This window comes from Alexandromys fortis, unplaced genomic scaffold, assembly GCF_014885135.2.
Source record: "Alexandromys fortis isolate MF-2015 unplaced genomic scaffold, M_Fortis_MF-2015_v1.1 scaffold_27, whole genome shotgun sequence".
In the NCBI taxonomy this organism is placed as follows: Eukaryota; Metazoa; Chordata; class Mammalia; order Rodentia; family Cricetidae; genus Alexandromys; species Alexandromys fortis.
Window position 1 is genome coordinate 14,864,068 of NW_026067952.1, and position 17,184 is coordinate 14,881,251.

General features: G+C 51.8%; 1 protein-coding gene across 1 annotated transcript; it reads right to left on the minus strand.

Moving 5' to 3' along the window:
• Nucleotides 1-13,259: 13,259 nt before the first annotated feature.
• On the minus strand, nt 13,260-16,973 carry Srxn1 (sulfiredoxin 1). The gene is made up of 2 exons (XM_050150901.1): nt 16,360-16,973; nt 13,260-15,383 (listed from the first exon to the last, which is right to left on the minus strand). Exons 1-2 carry the CDS (start codon nt 16,621-16,623, stop codon nt 15,180-15,182), a joined length of 468 nt encoding a protein of 155 aa, XP_050006858.1. The 5' UTR covers nt 16,624-16,973; the 3' UTR covers nt 13,260-15,179.
• Between the last annotated feature and the right edge of the window lie 211 nt (nt 16,974-17,184).

A 17,184-nucleotide genomic window follows, 5' to 3' on the forward strand; every position in this document is an offset into this window, starting at 1 on the left:
CCACCCACCACCACCATCACCACCACCACCACCAACACTACCACCACCATCACCACCACCACCACCATCAACACTACCACCACCATCACCACCACCACCATCAACACTACCACCACCATCACCATCACCACCATCAACACCACCATCACCCACCACCACCACCCACCACCACTACCACTACTACCATCACCACCACCACCATCACCACCACCATCACCCACCACCATCACCACCACCATCACCACCACCATCTGTGGGCATTGCCTCTTCCAGCTGTGTGACTTTGGGCAAGCTACTGAGCCTCAGTGTGTCTTCCACACAGAGGGAGGTAGTCATACCTTGTGGGGTGGTTGTCAGAGTGGAATGCAGTCACAGGTGCCAAGGACTGAGGAAGTCACCCCTGAACACTGAATTTCAGTTGCACCAATTGGATGTATCCACAGTTGGCTTTTGTTGGCAATGTCGCTATACAGAAAGGCTAGAAACTGCACAAAAGCATCACTGTGTGCTGGCTTTAGACGCCTTAAATGGCGCATTTCGTTCTGCTTGGCACATGCTTCTGCTGAGTGAGCAGCAGCTAGAGCACAGCTCCTCCTGGCTCCTAGTTAGCTTGCATAGCCTGTTTTCCAGAAAACAAAAGTGTGCTCTTACAAAATCACACAGCAGACACAAATGCCTGGGCACTGACACGCTAACATGACACTTTACCATTTTATCCTCCCACATCCTCACAGCCAACCAACGCAACATCTGATCCAGTATCCAGTGGTAGATGGTTCTTCTCATTTGTTTTGCTTTGGTTTTTTTTCTGTGTTTTGAGGCAGGATTTCTTTGTGTAGCTTTAGCTGTCCTAGAACTTGCTCTGTAGACCAGGCTGGCCTCGAACTCACAGAAATCCTCCGGCCTCTGCCTCCTGAGTGCTGGGATTAAAGGCATGCACCACCACTGCCCAGATATTTTAATTTTTTTCCATTTCATTTTTAAAATCTCTCCTGTCTCCTTTCTCTGGAACAGTCTCCTAACTTTCCTTACTTTTACAACCTTGACTTCAGTGCTTCTTTTGGTTTTGAGGCAGTACCTTGGTTGATACTTGGTTGGTAGCCCAGCCTGGCCCTCCAGTCTCTGCCTCCCCAGGGCTGGGATTTCAGACACACCCTGCCTGACTACAAATCATTTTATTCTTCTGTTGTTTGTTCACGATTAGGTTCAGTACTTAGAGCAGGAAGCTTGGCGGCAGTGGCGGGGTGGTGGTGGTGGTTGTGGTGGAGGTGGTTGTGGTGGAGGTGGTTGTGGTGGAGGTGGTGGTGATGGTGGTGGCGGGGTGGTGGTGGAGGTGATGGAGGTGGTGGTGGCGGTGGTGGTAGAGGGGGCGTCGATTTGTCTCATTTCTGATCTATTCGATTTGTTCAATGATGAGGTGGCATCTGCCTGACAGCTCTCATACTTTCTGCCTCATAATGACATCAGATGTCACTGTGATCTGAGCAAAGAAAGTGCCAGCAGGGGACAAGAATTCAGCACAGTGCAGCTAGGCAAGCCACCTTTCCTTGCCCAGCCAGGCCCCTTCCAACACCCCCATCTCTCACCTCCCACCTGTCTCTCAATACACAGGTGAGCTAAAATACCCGTGGATCTGGTTGTCGGGCTCAGCCGAATGTGGCCTATTCCTCTCCTTTGTTTTATTTTGCTTACATTTCGGAGTCCTTTTTGTACCTAAAAAGACTCCTCTAATTTGCCTTAGGTCTTCAGGCCCCGCTGTAGGACCTACCATACCAAGTAGCGTGACCTCTGCCCTGACCCTCCTTACTGGGCATGACGTCCAGGCCCTCATACATGTAAACAAGGATTCCACCACTAAGCTACAGTTACAGCCTTTCACTTCCAAGAGGAAAGAACCTGAGGTTTGAAAAGGGTAAGGACAGGTCCTCAAGGTCAGAGGCAATGTGAGCCTGGAAACCAGCTTGCTTTCCCACCTCCCACCTCCATACACAGGGAGCCCATGGGTCTTAGCACTGAGATCTGGGCCTTCTGGGGGCTCCAGCTTAGAGCCCACCCTTAGCCTGGCTGTTCTCTTCTGCCCGGCTATGCCTGCTGGGTCCCCTCTTTGGCTTTCATTAGGGACTCCCCTCCGGCACCCTGCTGTGCCGGTCTTGGGAGCCCTATTGATCCTCTGACAGTCCAAGACAGATTGGCCAGGCTGTGTACTCAGGTGCAGAGTGCGCACATGGAGACCAGATGAGGAGGCACTGCAGGGGCCAGGGGCCCACTGCGGTGGGAGATGGAGCACCGAGGAGGGTAAGACAGAGCACCCCGGACACCTGCCTGCTCCCCCTACATATTCCCACCCTTCCTGATGTTCTTGGTTCCCCCTCTCACCAGGCCTGGACAGAGAAGGACCTGAAGTGGACTTGCCCAGTGCTGCTTTGGAAGGCCTGGGTGTGCAGCTGAGTGGAGCCGAGATATGGGGTAAACCTGAATTCTAACCCGTGCAGATTCTCTGCAAGACGGGTGGATGGAAGCTCTTCATAAGTCTTAGTTTCCCCGGCAATAAGGAGGAAAAACATTTCAGGAGGCCTATCAGACAGAGGGGTGTGGCCAGCAAATGTCCCCTCCCCCTTCGCTGGCTTTTCAGGACTCCTTGCAGTTTCCTGTCCGGCCGTGGAAGCCCCCCAGACACAGTGAACCCATCTGAAGCTCTCCCTCGCCTTGCGGGCATTTCTTTGCTCCCATGGCTTCAAAAGAACAGTAAGGACCTCAGAATGAGGGGTCTGCCCAGATGTCCCATGACACTCCAAGAAGCCTTTGCTAGCCCTGTGTGCAGTGCAAAGGGGCCTGAGCCCAGAGGGGACACTGAGGTGGGGCTGCCTGAGGATAGGGACCTCAGTGAGGGAGAAAGTCTCAAGCAGGCCCTGTGAGCAGGAGAGGGAACCCAGGCTTAGTGAGGTAAGCAAGACTACCATAAACTCCAAGGGAGACTGTGAGTAGGGTCAAGTCAACTTGTCACACCCAAGAAGAGGGACACTCAGCTGAGGATCTACTTCCACCAGACTGGCCTGTAAGCTGTCTGTGGGGCATTTTCTGACAGTTGGTTGATGTAGAACGGCCATGCCCACTGTGGGTGGTACCATCCCCTGGCAAGTGGGCCTGGGCTGCACAGGAAAGGTAGCTGAAGGTTAGCCAGAGGCAAGCAAGCAAGGAGGCAGTTTGTTCCTCTGAGGTTTCTGCTTCAAGCTCCTGCCTTGGCTTCCTGGTGGGCTGTAACTTGTAAGATGAACTAAAACTCTTCCTCCCTAAGTTGCCTTTAGCTATGGTGCTTAATGTAGAAGCAGAAAGCAAACCAGGACAAGGGCAGGGAAAGGTGCTTGTCACCAAGCCTGGAGACTTAAGTTAGACCCTGGGCAGCCACATAAAGGAAGGAGAGAACAGACTCCAACAAAATGTTCTCTGACTTCCTCCACATGTGCACTGAAGCATAGCCACGAGTGAGCTGTCATATGCGGTCACTCCTGGTTGTTATGCACGCACGTGTGCGCTTACGTGTACGCGTGTGCACGCGCGCGCGCGCACACACACACACAAAGTAGGTAGGAAAAACTTTAAAACAAACATTTTCAAACAGGCACACACTGCTTGCATTCCTTCTCTGTGTAGCTATGAGACCAATGTGTGCTTCTGTTCCTGGGTCCGTCTAGAAGACAAAGGTTTTGTGCATCTTAATTTTGTCTTAAAGATTTTATTTTCTATCCATCCATCAACTACAAACTTCACTGTATGGTAGACATTCTTTGGGACTTTGACTACCCCCTCAGAACATCTGTACAGCTGTTGAACATTGCAATGGGAGTCTGGCTTCTTCATGGCAGGGAGAGCTGTGCTGGGGCATGAGTCCGTTAGGCCTGATCCTGCGGGGTCTGACAGTCCCTCTGTCCCCTTAGCCCCTCTCTGCAGGGATGCTGGTATGTTTGGTGCCCCCAGCAGGGTTGGAAGGTGAGACTTAAGTATAAATAAATAAACAGGGAACAGATGGTGTCAGGGAGGGGGCAGGCCAGGGCCTCCTACTTCTCCCTGGGAAAACACTGCTGGCCTGGCAAATGGATTCCAGACTCTGGCTGGGAGTGTCTCTCCAGGTTCCCTCTTTCCTGCTGTTCCAGGACCCACCTGGCACTCGGGAGAAATGGTGAGGTGGGGTCCTGAGTCCTGGGTTCTGGCTATCCTGCATTTCTCTCTTCTCCTGTGTGTCCTTGAACAAGTTTCATTACTTCTCTGGGCTTTCATTTCCCCATCTCTCCAGGAAGTAGGAGAACCCAGGATGACAAGTTGCTGTTCACAGGCCCTTCCTCTGGAAAGCCTTCTTGATTAATACAGGCAGACCATTAGAGCAACAGCTCAGCAGCGTGAGGAGGACATGAGTGTTTGAATCTTTTATGTGCATGTGCGTATGTGTGTACGTATGTGTGTGTTGGTGGGTATCATGCACGTGTGTGTGCATATTCATTGGAGGTCAGAAGTAAACCTGAGCGTTATTCCTCAGGAACCATTAACTGTGTTTTTTGAATAGTTTCTCACTGGTTTGGCTTTGCCAATTTGTCTTGGCTGGCTGGCCAGTGAGCCTCAGGAATCTGCTAGTCCCATCCTCCCCAGTACCAGGATTACAAGTGTGTGCCACCCAGCTTTTTAAAGTGGGTCCTAGGGTATCTAATTCAGGTTTTCATGTGTGTGTGTGTGGCATGCAGTTTTACTAGTGAAGCTAACCCTCCAGCCTTTGGACTTTCTCTTTATAGAAACTCAATGTCAGTAGATCCTTGTTGGGGATCTGTTATGTGCCTGTCACCAGGCCACTCAGGTCACCAGGCCTGTGCAAATTTTACCCAGTGAGCCATCTTCCCTGGCCTGGCATCGTCTGTCTAAAACGTGTGGCTCTAGTGCCCTCTCGAGCTCTCATGCCCTCTCATCTGGACTCTCGGCTTCTGCAGACATTATCTTGTCTTGTTTCTACTCCATTCCTGTGTTCCGTTTTCTTTGGATGTGATGAGGTTTCGGCTTCTGCAGACATTATCTTGTCTTGTTTCTACTCCATTCCTGTGTTCCGTTTTCTTTGGATGTGATGAGGTTTCTGGCTTCCTCCTTCCATCAGCAAGGGTTTCAGCTGTCTTCCCACTCTGTTGATGTGTCCCTGGGGACTGAACCCTGAACCTCACACATGCTGGGCAAATGCTCTATTACTGAACTACGTCCCTCTGTACATTATGGCAAAAGGATTTGGGGGACTTCAGTACAGACTCATGGGGTGAGCTCTAGGCTCTGCATTTGGCTGCAGCCATGACTCTATGGCTGTGTATATCTGTCAAAATGTTTGGAGCTGGGCAGACAGCTCAGCAGTCAAGACAACTGGCTGCTTTTCCAGAGTGCCCGGGTTCAATTCCCAGCACTCACATGGCGGCTCACAACTGTCTGTAGCTCCAGTTCCATGGGATCTATTGACTTCTTCTGCCCTCCCATGGGCGGTAGGTATGCATAAGATATGTGGACATACATGGAGGCAAAATAACCACATACATAAACTAACTAAATAAACAAAATTAAAACAAAAACAAAAATGTTTTCTAACACTTAAAATGAGATCATTTGTTGCATGGAAATTGTACCTCAAAAGTGGCTTTAAAATATATGCATTTAAATGTAAAGTCAGGGTGCTGGAAAGACAGCTCAGGGGTTAAGGGTACTGGCTGGATGTTCTTCCAGAGGACCCAGGTTCAATTCCCAAAACCCACACGGCAGCTCACAATTGTCTATAACTGCAGCTCAAGGTTATCTGATGCCCTCTTCTGCTCCTCAGGATTCTGTATGCATGTGGGGCACATAAGTGCTCTCTCTCTCTCACACACACACACACTCACACACAGAAAAGATAGTTAAAAAATAAATTTAGAAGCCAGACTCCCATTGCAATGTTCAACAGCTGTACAGATGTTCTGAGGGGGTAGTCAAAGTCCCAAAGAATGTCTACCATACAGTGAAGTTTGTAGTTGATGGATGGACAGAAAATAAAATCTTTAAGACAAAATTAAGATGCACAAAACCTTTGTCTTCTAGACGGACCCAGGAACAGAAGCACACATTGGTCTCATAGCTACACAGAGAAGGAATGCAAGCAGTGTGTGCCTGTTTTGTTTGTTTTTAAATTTTTCCTACCTATTGTGTGTGTGTGTGCGCGCGCGCACACACGTGCGTGCATAACAACCAGGAGTGACAGCATGTGACAGCTCACTCGTGGCTATGCTTCAGTGCACATGTGGAGGAAGTCAGAGAACATTTTGTTGGAGTCTGTTCTCTCCTTCCTTTATGTGGCTGCCCAGGGTCTAACTTAAGTCTCCAGGCTTGGTGACAAGCACCTTTCCCTGCCCTTGTCCTGGTTTGCTTTCTGCTTCTACATTAAGCACCATAGCCAAAGGCAACTTAGGGAGGAAGAGTTTTAGTTCATCTTACAAGTTACAGCCCACCAGGAAGCCAAGGCAGGAGCTTGAAGCAGAAACCTCAGAGGAACAAACTGCCTCCTTGCTTGCTTGCCTCTGGCTAACCTTCAGCTACCTTTCCTGTGCAGCCCAGGCCCACCTGCCAGGGGATGGTACCACCCACAGTGGGCATGGCCATTCTACATCAACCAACTGTCAGAAAATGCCCCACAGACAGCTCACAGGCCAGTCTGGTGGAAGTAGATCCTCAACTGAGTGTCCCTCTTCTTGGGTGTGACAAGTTGACAACCAAGATTCGCTTTAGCAGCCCTCCACCTGGGAGCAGCCTGAATGCCCACCCTCTTACCCCAGGTGCTGTACTTCAGCTGCTTCTGCTTAACCACTCTGCCCACCAGGCTCTGACTGACTAGAGCTTATATCCTGGAGGGACTACAAGAAAAAAAAGGACACAGGCTTAGGGACAAAATAGCTACATATAAAAAGGAAAAGAAACAGGGGCGTGGCTTCTGGGGATTATCTATCTATCTATCTATCTATCTATCTATCTATCTATCTATCTATCTATCTATCTATCTATCTATCTATCTATCTATCTACCTATCGAGAGGGAGGGGGGTAAGGGAGTCCTCTCAGGGAGGAGACATTTCAGTTGACCACTGAAAGATGTCATCCATAAGTTGGGCTACACCAAGGAAGAACATTTTAAAGGTGGGGGGGGGAAGGCCGCTGGGGGTGAGAGACTTAGAAATAGCCCTGAGGTCAGGATGCCTGGGAGGCAGCCAGCTTCAGTAGAATGGAGTGAGCTGATGGGCTGTCATTTAGAGTGTTGGTTTTGAGGAGCTGGGAATGGTTTCTAAATGTGACCTTTAAACACTTTTAGGGAACCGACCATACGAAACTAAAACTTTAGTAGGTACCCTATGCATACTGAATTAAGTGGAAGGTCCCCTCCTTTAATCAAAGGGCATTTCCTAGAGCAATAGGCCTTCGGGAGACACAAGCCTGTGGTTGGATCAGATGAGCTCCAAGGTGTCTTCCAGGACAGACCCCTGGACCTCACCTATGTGAGCCTTGGGTTTTCATCCACAAGGTTGAGGTGGCCATGGCACCTTCCTCGTGGTGACATTGTGAGGAGCAAAAGATCACAGGTGGAAGCCGGGCGGTGGTGGCGCACGCCTTTAATCCCAGCACTCGAGAGGCAGAGACAGGTGGATCTCTGTGAGTTCGAGGCCAGCCTGGTCTACAAGAGCTAGTTCCAGGACAGGAACCTAAAAGCTACGGAGAAACCCTGTCTCGAAAAATCAAAAAAAAAAAAAAAAATCACAGGTGAAGAACAAACGCAGAAAACTGTGTGTGCTTAAATACAGAAAAGCAGGAGAGGGGACAGGACAAGGGGGCAGAGACTCCCTCGGCAACCCTGCTGCCCAGGCAGCTCCTAGCAGGAAAGGCCAGGGTCCTGAGAGGGCAGTCAGAGCTGGATCTGGAGAGAGGGTGTGGCCACTGTGTCCCACCCACACCCCAGGGTACCACTCAGCCAGTCCTCTGGTTCACTTTTATTTTCCTTTTCCTTTTATCTAAGACAAAAGCAAACAGATTCTGAAATCCAAGCTCAGTGATCCCCAAGACACCAGCGAGCCCTCCAAGCCCCGGGTGACTTATCTTGAAGGTGGCACTTGATGCTTTTATTTGTGTGTGATTGGTTGGTTGGCTGGGAATTTTAGATGGGGTGTTTCTATGCAGCCTGTGCTCACCTCTTGATCCTCCTGTCTCAGTCGCCTTAGTGCTTGGACTACAGACATGAACTACCATTCTCGGTTTCTCTTGGGTTTTTAGAGCCGTATTTCTTACCTTCCCCACCCTTTGGGCTCCTGGGAACTGTGCCCCACTGTGTGTCTGTGTTTGGTTGAGTCTCTTAGGGCGCTAGCTGCCGACGGAGGCTCATGCCACGATATTCCTTGGATCTAATCCCAGCCACAGGCAAGCCCCTGGCTCCTCCTTGAAAACCCAAGATCCTGATCATACTCCATTGGCTGCTGGCACAAACGGCCAGGCATCACCTGGGTGGTGAAGACGGTGCTTCCTCAGGTTAAGCCTTGGCCTCGCTTCCCATTCCTCTCAGAGGCCTCAGGCAGGCCATGCCCTTCCACAGTTTAGAGCATAAAAAAGCTGTACACTTGCTATTTAGGGGAGAGGTCTTTGGGTTAGGGAAGAATCTCTTTATTTTCTATAAGTCTGCGGGCTGCTGAAGCCCCCTCTAAAAAGTCCTAAAAGTATCGGGGTTTCTGGATAGACCCATTCAGGCCAGGCACCTGCCTCCAGCAGGTGCTCATCAGAGCAGGGATAAGAGAGGTAAGAAATACAGTTCTAAAAACCTAAGAGGAACCAGGTATGGTAGTCCTTGCCTGTAGTCCCAGCACTGAGGAGGCTGAGACAGGTCAAGCAAGAGGGCCAGCAGGGACTATATAGAAGCACCATGGGGGAAGAGGGGAATATCATTGTACATGGCCTTCCTTTATAGACAGGAAACTGAGACTCAGAGAGGTTCGTTTATGTCCGGGGCAGCTGGAGACTGGGTTTTCTCCTCTGTTAAATGAGCGGTAAAATTACCTCTGCCAAGGTGACCCTGACACTTCAAGGCAGAAGACAGCCATAGAACCCCACACTACCACTGACACATAGTAGGCACCCAGTCAGTGGTTCTTTCTGTTCTCAACGGGATGACGCTCACAAGAGCTAGTAACTAGTCAGTGGCACAGACCTTGGAACCCAGGGATAGCCACAAAGCAAAACGGCGGCCACAGCGACGCCATGAACAATTATAGTGTTTCTCACCCCAAACCGTAACCCCAAGGTGCATTCAGTTGTCAGGTGGCTACACCTGCCTGGCATCCAGCTCCAGCCTTCAGCGCAGAGACGGCAGGGGCCAGGCAGGCGGCCCGCAGGCGGCCCCGCGGCTGTGTGCAGAGTCTGCGCCTGGAAGACATTACACGGCTGTCGGCCGGGGGGCGTCGCCGGGAGTTCCGGAGGGGGTCCCGGAGGCGGCCGCGCCGGGGAGGGGGACAGCCGGCCACAAAGCGTGCTTTGTTCTTCTTCCCTCCCCCCGGAGCTGGAACCAATGGATTGGCGGCAGCTGAGGTCATCTCCCAGGCAAAGCCGGGGGTCAGGCTCAGGATGGGGCCCCAAGGGCATGAGCCTTCATTGGGCCCCCGTGTAGGGCGGAGCCAGCTGGAGCACCCAGGCAGGTGGCTGCTTGTTTTGGGACTCAGTTTCCGATCTGTGCATCTAGTAAAATCATCTCCGTCCTGCCCACCTCTAGGGCTGCCTGTAGGGCTGGAAATTTAGGCTGCATCCTTTACAACAGGGCGTACCTGGAAACAGGTGTGGTGGATATTCCCCACCACGAAGTTTGGAGGTCTCCCAGGTTCCTTCCAGATCAGGGCAGTCATCGCCTCTCCAAGTTCCCCTTTGACCCAGACTAGGACCCCATCCAAGCCTGGTGCTCTGGGGTCCAGGGCAGTAGTGCAGGGACCACCCAGGGAGGATATTCAAACTGCAGGCTGGCTGGGGCTGAGTACCCTCACCTAGTAGTTGGCCACCAGCGTTCATTCAGCCCCTCACCCCACCTCTGCGCAGGCAGGTGCCTCTCTCTGAGACAAGCTCTTAGTGCTGGGCACAAAGCCCCTGCCAACTGCCTTGTCAAGCTTAGGGAGGCCCAGCAAGTGCCCAAAGTGTATGAATTTTCCTTTTTAAATATTGTGTTTTATTTTTAATTATATGTATGCTTGTATGTGAGTATGTGCGCTTGAGTGCAGGTGCCCGAGAGGCTGGAAGAGGACATCAGATCCCCTGGAGCTGGAATTGCAAGTGATCCTGAGCTGCCTGGCTAGGGGCAAGGGCTCATAGCTTTCTGTTGTTCTCAACCATGATCATGGTCCAAGAGCGGGCCGGAGTTTGGAAGAAGAGTCCCCAAGCTCTGTCTGGGTAGCATTTGGATCGTCTCCTCTGGAGAGGTCACTAATAAGGAGAAACTACTTAGGAGGCTATGTGTCACCAGGCTCTTGTGTTTTTAGGTGTCCAGCTGACAGAACACAACAGGGGATGTGGGGATCACACATTGCACACGAGGACAATGGGCTCCCCAGGGTACACTAACAGGAGAACGTACATGGTTATATTCATACCCTGGAACACCAGGCAGTCATAAAAAAGAATGGCCTATCTCATGTGGGATGTATTTGCTCAACAGCTGTCTGAAGAACACCTACTAAGGTGCTAGGCACTGCTCTCAGTGCTGGGCTTGGGGTGATGAGCAGGGAAGACCCGCCACGATTTCCATCCCAGTGGGCAAGGAGGACATCAGCGGGAACCCAAGAGAACCATAGCAAGAAATGAAGAAAATAAAAGGAAAGGGAACAACAGCTGGGGGAAGGCCTTCAGGAAAAGGCCATGGAGCAGACTCCAGTGTGAGAGTCCTGGAGGGGAGTTCACCTGCTGGCGCCGGCGGTGGCCAGTGCCAGAGACACCATTCTGAAAACAGTGTTTTGAAAGAGGGTGGGGGTGGGGCTGGAGAGATGGCTCAGTGATTGAGAGCATTGGCTGCTCTTCCAGAGGACCTGAGTTCAATCCCCAGGATCTTCCCAGTGGCTCACAAGTGTTTGTATACAGTTCCAGAGGACTGATGCCCTCTTCTAGCCTCCGTGGGCACCAGGCACACATGTGATGCACAGACATGCATGTAAGCAAAACACCCATACACAGAAAATAAAATAAATAAATAAATATCGGGGGGAAAAGACTGGGCTGGAGAGATGGCTCAGTCAGGAGATTGCTGGCTGTGCAAACATGAGTTCAATTCTCCAAGAAGTCATCAAAAAGCTGGGTGTGGTTCTGTACGCCTATAATCCCAGTGCTGGGGAGGTAGAGGCAGAAGGAGCTTGCAGGCCAGCTGGCCTAGCTGAATGGGTGAGCTCCAGGTTCAGGGAAAGATCCTACTGGGACAGCATTTGAACAGTTACATAGTGAGACTCTGTCTCAAAAAATAAGGTGGAGGGGGTCAGAGAGATGGCTCAGCCCTTAAGAACATCATATACTGCTCCTCCAGAGGACCCGAGTTCAAGCCTCTGTATCCACATCAGGAGGTTTGCAACACTGATGACACTAGCTAGCTCCTGGGGGATCTGCAGGCACCTGCACCCATTCATACAAACATACACATGCTTCTAAATAATGAAAGAAAAACCTTAAAACAACCCGGCGAGTGACTGAGGAAGATACCTAACATTGACCCCTGGCCCCACCACACACACACACACACACACACACACCCCGCAAAAGTGTTCTAAACTTGCACAAATGTGTATTTATCTGTTCAGCAGGCAGGCAGACTTCTGGAAGGGCATGTGCCAGAACTTGTTTCCACTAAAATACCAAAGGGGCGAACAGGTCTAGGACCATGATGGACTTCAAACTGTTCCTAGTGTTTTAACTGAAAATATTTAGTTATTTAAGCTCTTAGTATCTTTAAGGCATTTGGAGGGAGTTTCATAAAGTAGCCCAGGCTTACCCTAAACTTGGACTATTCTTACCTCACCCTTCGAGATGCTGGGATTACAGACATGCACCCATTAATTCATGTCTAATATTAGTAAAACTGAGAAAATCTAAATCTATTGTGGAGGGCTTGGTTGCAGGGCCTTCAGGAGCTTCCAGGACATCCCCTACACACTATCATTTTTGAGGGCAGGGAAAGGGATACTATGAGGATCCAGAGGATGCTCATGGCCCAGCTTGGAGGGGTGTCCCTCTGTGGAGGAACCCAGCACCCCTAAGGTACAAGTACAGGGCAGTCAGGATGAGCGGCATCCGAGGGCCTGACCCAGACGTCATTCAGTCTCAACAATCCCTTCCTCAACCATACCCTCCCACCAGTGTCTTCCCCAGACGCAACTCTAGTCTAGGGACGGGAAAGCAGCGCCACTTGCTGGTGCAGGAGGGAAATGCAGCTCAGTACCAACTGACAGCCAGAGTCCTTCTCTCCCTGTCCTGCCTCTTTCTCTGAACCAGTAAGTCAGTCAAGTGCTCTAACAGCCAAGTGACAACCCCTAACCTTACCCCTTTCTATTGTTATGTGGAGGTAGGATTTTACTAAAGTGTTCAGGGTGGCCTGGAACTCGCTGCCCACAGGGGTCTTGATGCTGAACTTGTCATCCTGGTCTCAACCTCTCGAGCGCAGGGATTACAGGCTTGGGCCATGCCTGGCTTCCAGCTGTTTTTTCTTAAACGACCCGTGTCTCCACCTCTTTGGGCCTGATGGTTGGGTTCCTCCAAACAGAGTCTGGATCTGAGGTACTGACTCAGATACCTCAGTCCAGCAGGTGCCCAAGGGTTTCTTCCCTGGAGATAGCGGCACTTCAGTACAGCACTCTGCAAGACCATCCTCTGCATCCTGACTCTGGTCACAAAGTTAGGGCTGCAGAGGCCCTCTGCCTACTTGGAAAATCACATACACCTCTGCCCTCCTGCCAGGTGTGGGAAGTACCTGCTCAAGCTGCTCCAGAGCCCAAGTATCCTGAACACGGCCCAAGAAGCAAGCTGCATCATCTGGTTAGAGTCCTGGCTGTTCCCTTAGTAGTAGCTGTTCCTGAGAACCTTCTAGAAATATGTGTTCCTGGGATCCCAACTGTTTAGAAATGCATGTTCCTGGGCCCCAGACCTGAAGCTCCAGGGGCAAGGTCTATCAAACAAACCCAAAAATGCTGGGCTAAAGCCATTACATTATTGTGTGTGTGCTTTTTAATTAAATAAACTTTTATTTTGGAATGACTTTAGATTCACAGAAAAGTTGCAGACTAAAGAGTTCCCATACATTTTTCACACAGCCCCATTCCCCCCACCCAGGAGTCAGTTGCCCAAACTGGAGGATAACTAAAACCCAGACAGAGTAAGTTCCTGGTTGACGCACTAACGCTTCCCCATCCCTTTTTGGTCTCAAGATTCGATCCAAGCACCATGTTGCATTTTATTCCTTTCAGTTTCATTGGCTGGGATACTCAGTGGGCAGGAAAGCTGTTGTCCTGGCTACTGAACTGGGGAAACAGAGAGTGACAAGTGACTAGGCTCTCTGGGAGGCGCAGCAAGTGCCACCTTGCTTTGCTGCTTCCTCTACCTTTCCTCAGCCTCCAGGACTCTCACTTTGCAGGAGCCCCCCTGGAATGCCCCATTCTGCTAGAGTCATCCTTGAGGGTGGGGTACCCAGCTCTTGGAGACACCATGCCATGACTTCTTCTAGGTCCCACGGACAGCACAGTAACTTAAAGGCTAAGACTTGGCACGGTCCTTTGTGTGAGGAGGGCTTATGGGTAGGAGTAAGACCAAGATTCATCTGTGCAATAGCCCCCGTGTTCTTTATAGTTCCTCCCGTTGAGAGCTGGGGTCCATTTGCGCCCCTTGAATCTGAGGAATGAACTTAGCAGCAGTGACATCATCCTGGCATAAGGGTCAAAGAAATCTTGTCACCTAAAAATAACAAAACAATAACAAAAACAAAACAAAAAAACCTATGCATGTGGGTGCTTTGCTTGTACACGTATGTCTGTGTTCCATGTGTCTGGTGCCCACGGAGGCCAGAGAGGGTGCCAGGTCATCTGGAACTGGGACTAAAGTCTTGAGTCACCATGCAGGTACTCTTAGCAGTGAGCCACCACTCCAGTGCCTGTCTTGTCCCTATTACTCTCATTCTTGGGACTCTGAGGCCATCTTGGGAATAAACTTGAGCTGAGCTGCTAGAGAGGCAACAAGGATGGCCAAGCCAATCCAGCCAACACATGTTACAAGAATGAAGGTGATCCCAGCCCAGCCAGTCCCAGCTCATGAGCAGGACCGGGCCATACTAACAGAGCAGCCCAAAGGAGTCTAGCCCCCAGTGCTCACCCACAGAATCATGGGTAATACTGTTAAGTCTGGGAATGGCTTGTTACATTGCAAGGGCTAACTGATACTTCTTCCTCTCCTGCTAACGGGATCCCAATTTGATTGCAGGAAGCAGTGCCAGTTCCAAGCGATGACCAAGGCAGCCATGCTCAGCTGTGACAGCGTTCCCTCTGTGACTGTGGGTGGCCCTGGTGCCTAGCTCTGGCCACGGAAACTATAGATACTCTGAAAGTGGTTTTCCTTTCTGACAGAAGTTGGTCCAGTGGCTTTCTTCCTTAAGCACAGACGTGATACCTAGAGCTGCGGTAGCCATTTTATGACCACAAAGTAAGGAGCAATGAGGGCCAGGCCAAAGGACTACCTAGAGGAGACCCCACCTTCACTGAGCTGCTGACACAATTCTGTGTGAGTCACCTGTTCCAGGACTCAGGTTACAGGAAAACAGGCCTCTCTCACTTCAGCCACAGTGACCAAGGTTTCCTCTACAACCAGGTACCAGTGTACTACACTAAAGATAAAGACAGAGGGAGTCCAGCCTCCACAACCCAGCTCCTTCAGGGCCAAGGTCACAATATATCTCTTCACAGACAGGAGAACTGGCCTCCTTCATTTCCCCGGCCTGGGGGCTAGTGCGGAGGTGCCAAGAGGCAGACCTCACTCCTTAGGTATAAAGAGAACATATCCCTGCTACAGCTTCAGCCCGCTGGGGGTCACGCAGGTCTTCTGGGCTCTGGAAGGTGGTGCTGATGTGTAAGGGGTGGGGTGACCAAGAGGTTTCTACTGCAAGTCTGGCGTGGATGCGCCCAGGTACACCCTCAGGTCTGAAAGGGTGGACTGCACCAGCTTGGCGGGAATGGTTTCTCTCTGTAGCTGCTGGTAGGCTGCATAGCGGTGGCAGCCCCCGAAGGAGTAGTAGTAGTCACCTCCCTGGGCCCCTTTGATCCAGAGGACATCGATGGGGGGCACGCTGTCAGGGTCCTCCTAGAGAAAAAGGTCACAGGATGAGCGAGCATGGCACTATGCTTGAGAACTGGCAAAACGTTTCGTTAAGCCAAGCGGAGCTCCTACAGAGAGGGCTCATGCTGGCAGGAGCAGCAGACTCTCTGCCACCTAGGGGTTCTGCAAGCTGGTGGGTGGCGCCTTGGCAGCTTGGCAATCAGCCTCAAGAGTATTTCCAGCAGAGCAATGGCAGATGCTGTAAGTGAGGGGCTTCCCCCAAACACTAGGTGCAGAGCATTTATCTCTATCCACGTGAACGATCTACCCTGTCCCCACTAGTCCACACTTGGGGGACACAGCACAGCCAAGAGGCAAGAACAGTCTCACCCTGAGAGGGTGTCTGACCTAGGAACAGATTGAAGGAGGAAATGAATAATGGAGTCACAAACGCTATGATGACAGTCTCACAGACGACAAGCCAGCAAGGAGGCCATGGGTCTCTCTGAAGTGACAAGGGGCACAAAACCACTTGGGAAGCTACAGAAACTACAGATATGAACTAGTTTAGATTAAGAGCCCAGATGCCCGAAAGACACACCCATGTCACTGCTGTGACTGTCATGGCCAGAAGAGACGTCAGGATATGCAGGTTGTCCGGGTCTAAAGTCTCATTGTATCATCTGGTAAGGGCTTGACCTAGGGTAAGTTGCTTAAAAAACAAAACAAGAAAACCCAAGCTTCCTGTGCCTCAGTTTCTCCTCGGTACAGGAGGAACGGCAGCTACTTCACAGAGCTGATCTGAGAAGCTGAAATCAGCTTCCGGGTGATCGCAGCACTTTGGGTACGTGCGTCACAGGGTCATTACTTTCAGGGCAAGTCCAAGTGAGGAACCTGAGGCCCAGGGAAGCTCGGTCAGCCCGTCAAGGTCACACGGGGGAAGCTGAGCTCCCGCAGGTCCTGGACCCCGACCCTCGTGCCCTCTCTTCCCCGCTCAGACCCGGAGGCTCCGCGGGCTCACCAGGATCGTGTCCACGAGGCTCTGCACCTTGGCCGGGTCCAGCACGGATGGCAGCGGCCGGATGAGCACGCTGATTGGCACGTTGTGTACCGCGGCGATGCAGCCCGAGTGGATGCTGCCTCCCTGCGCGCCACCGGGTTCCTGTCCCTCGGGTGCCCCCGAACCGGTGCCCACCCTGCGGAGCGCTCCACCCGCGCGCAGCCCCATACCGCCTATTTGGCCGCCTGTGCCTCCAGCTCGCCTTACCCAGCTGGACTGTACCATCGTGCGGCTGCGGGGGGCGACTGCGCTGCCCTTTCCCGGTCCGAGTGGCTCGGCCTGCAAGTGCGCGTACCCGCCTCCGCGCCGCCCGAGAGGAAGCTCGGTGTCCCACGTCGACCCAGCTGCCAAATGCCTGCTGCGGCGCCCCGCCACCCCCTTGCGATGCAATCAGTGGACGCGTCCGGCCGCTGACTCAGGGTGAGTCTGCAAGTCGCAGAGCACAGCCGCCCGTGACGCACAAAGCGGTGACTCAGGCCCTGAGAGGCGAGGACGCGGGCGGTCGGACCTGCCCAACAAGTATGAGTTGGCTCTCAGTGGGACCTGGGAACTGGAGCCCCCACATGGTAAAACAGGAGTGTGGTGACCTTATTCATACTTCCGAGCGACCCTGCCAGCTGGGAACTATGTCAGATCCCATTTTACAGAGGAGGAAACTGAGGCACAGAGAAGTTATGTCGCGATCCTCCCCCCACACACAGTTTGGAGCTAATGAGTGGGTCAGCTGAGGCCGAAGTCTGGGCAGCCCTGCTCCACGGATCGCTCTAAATTACCCCGCGGGCTCCC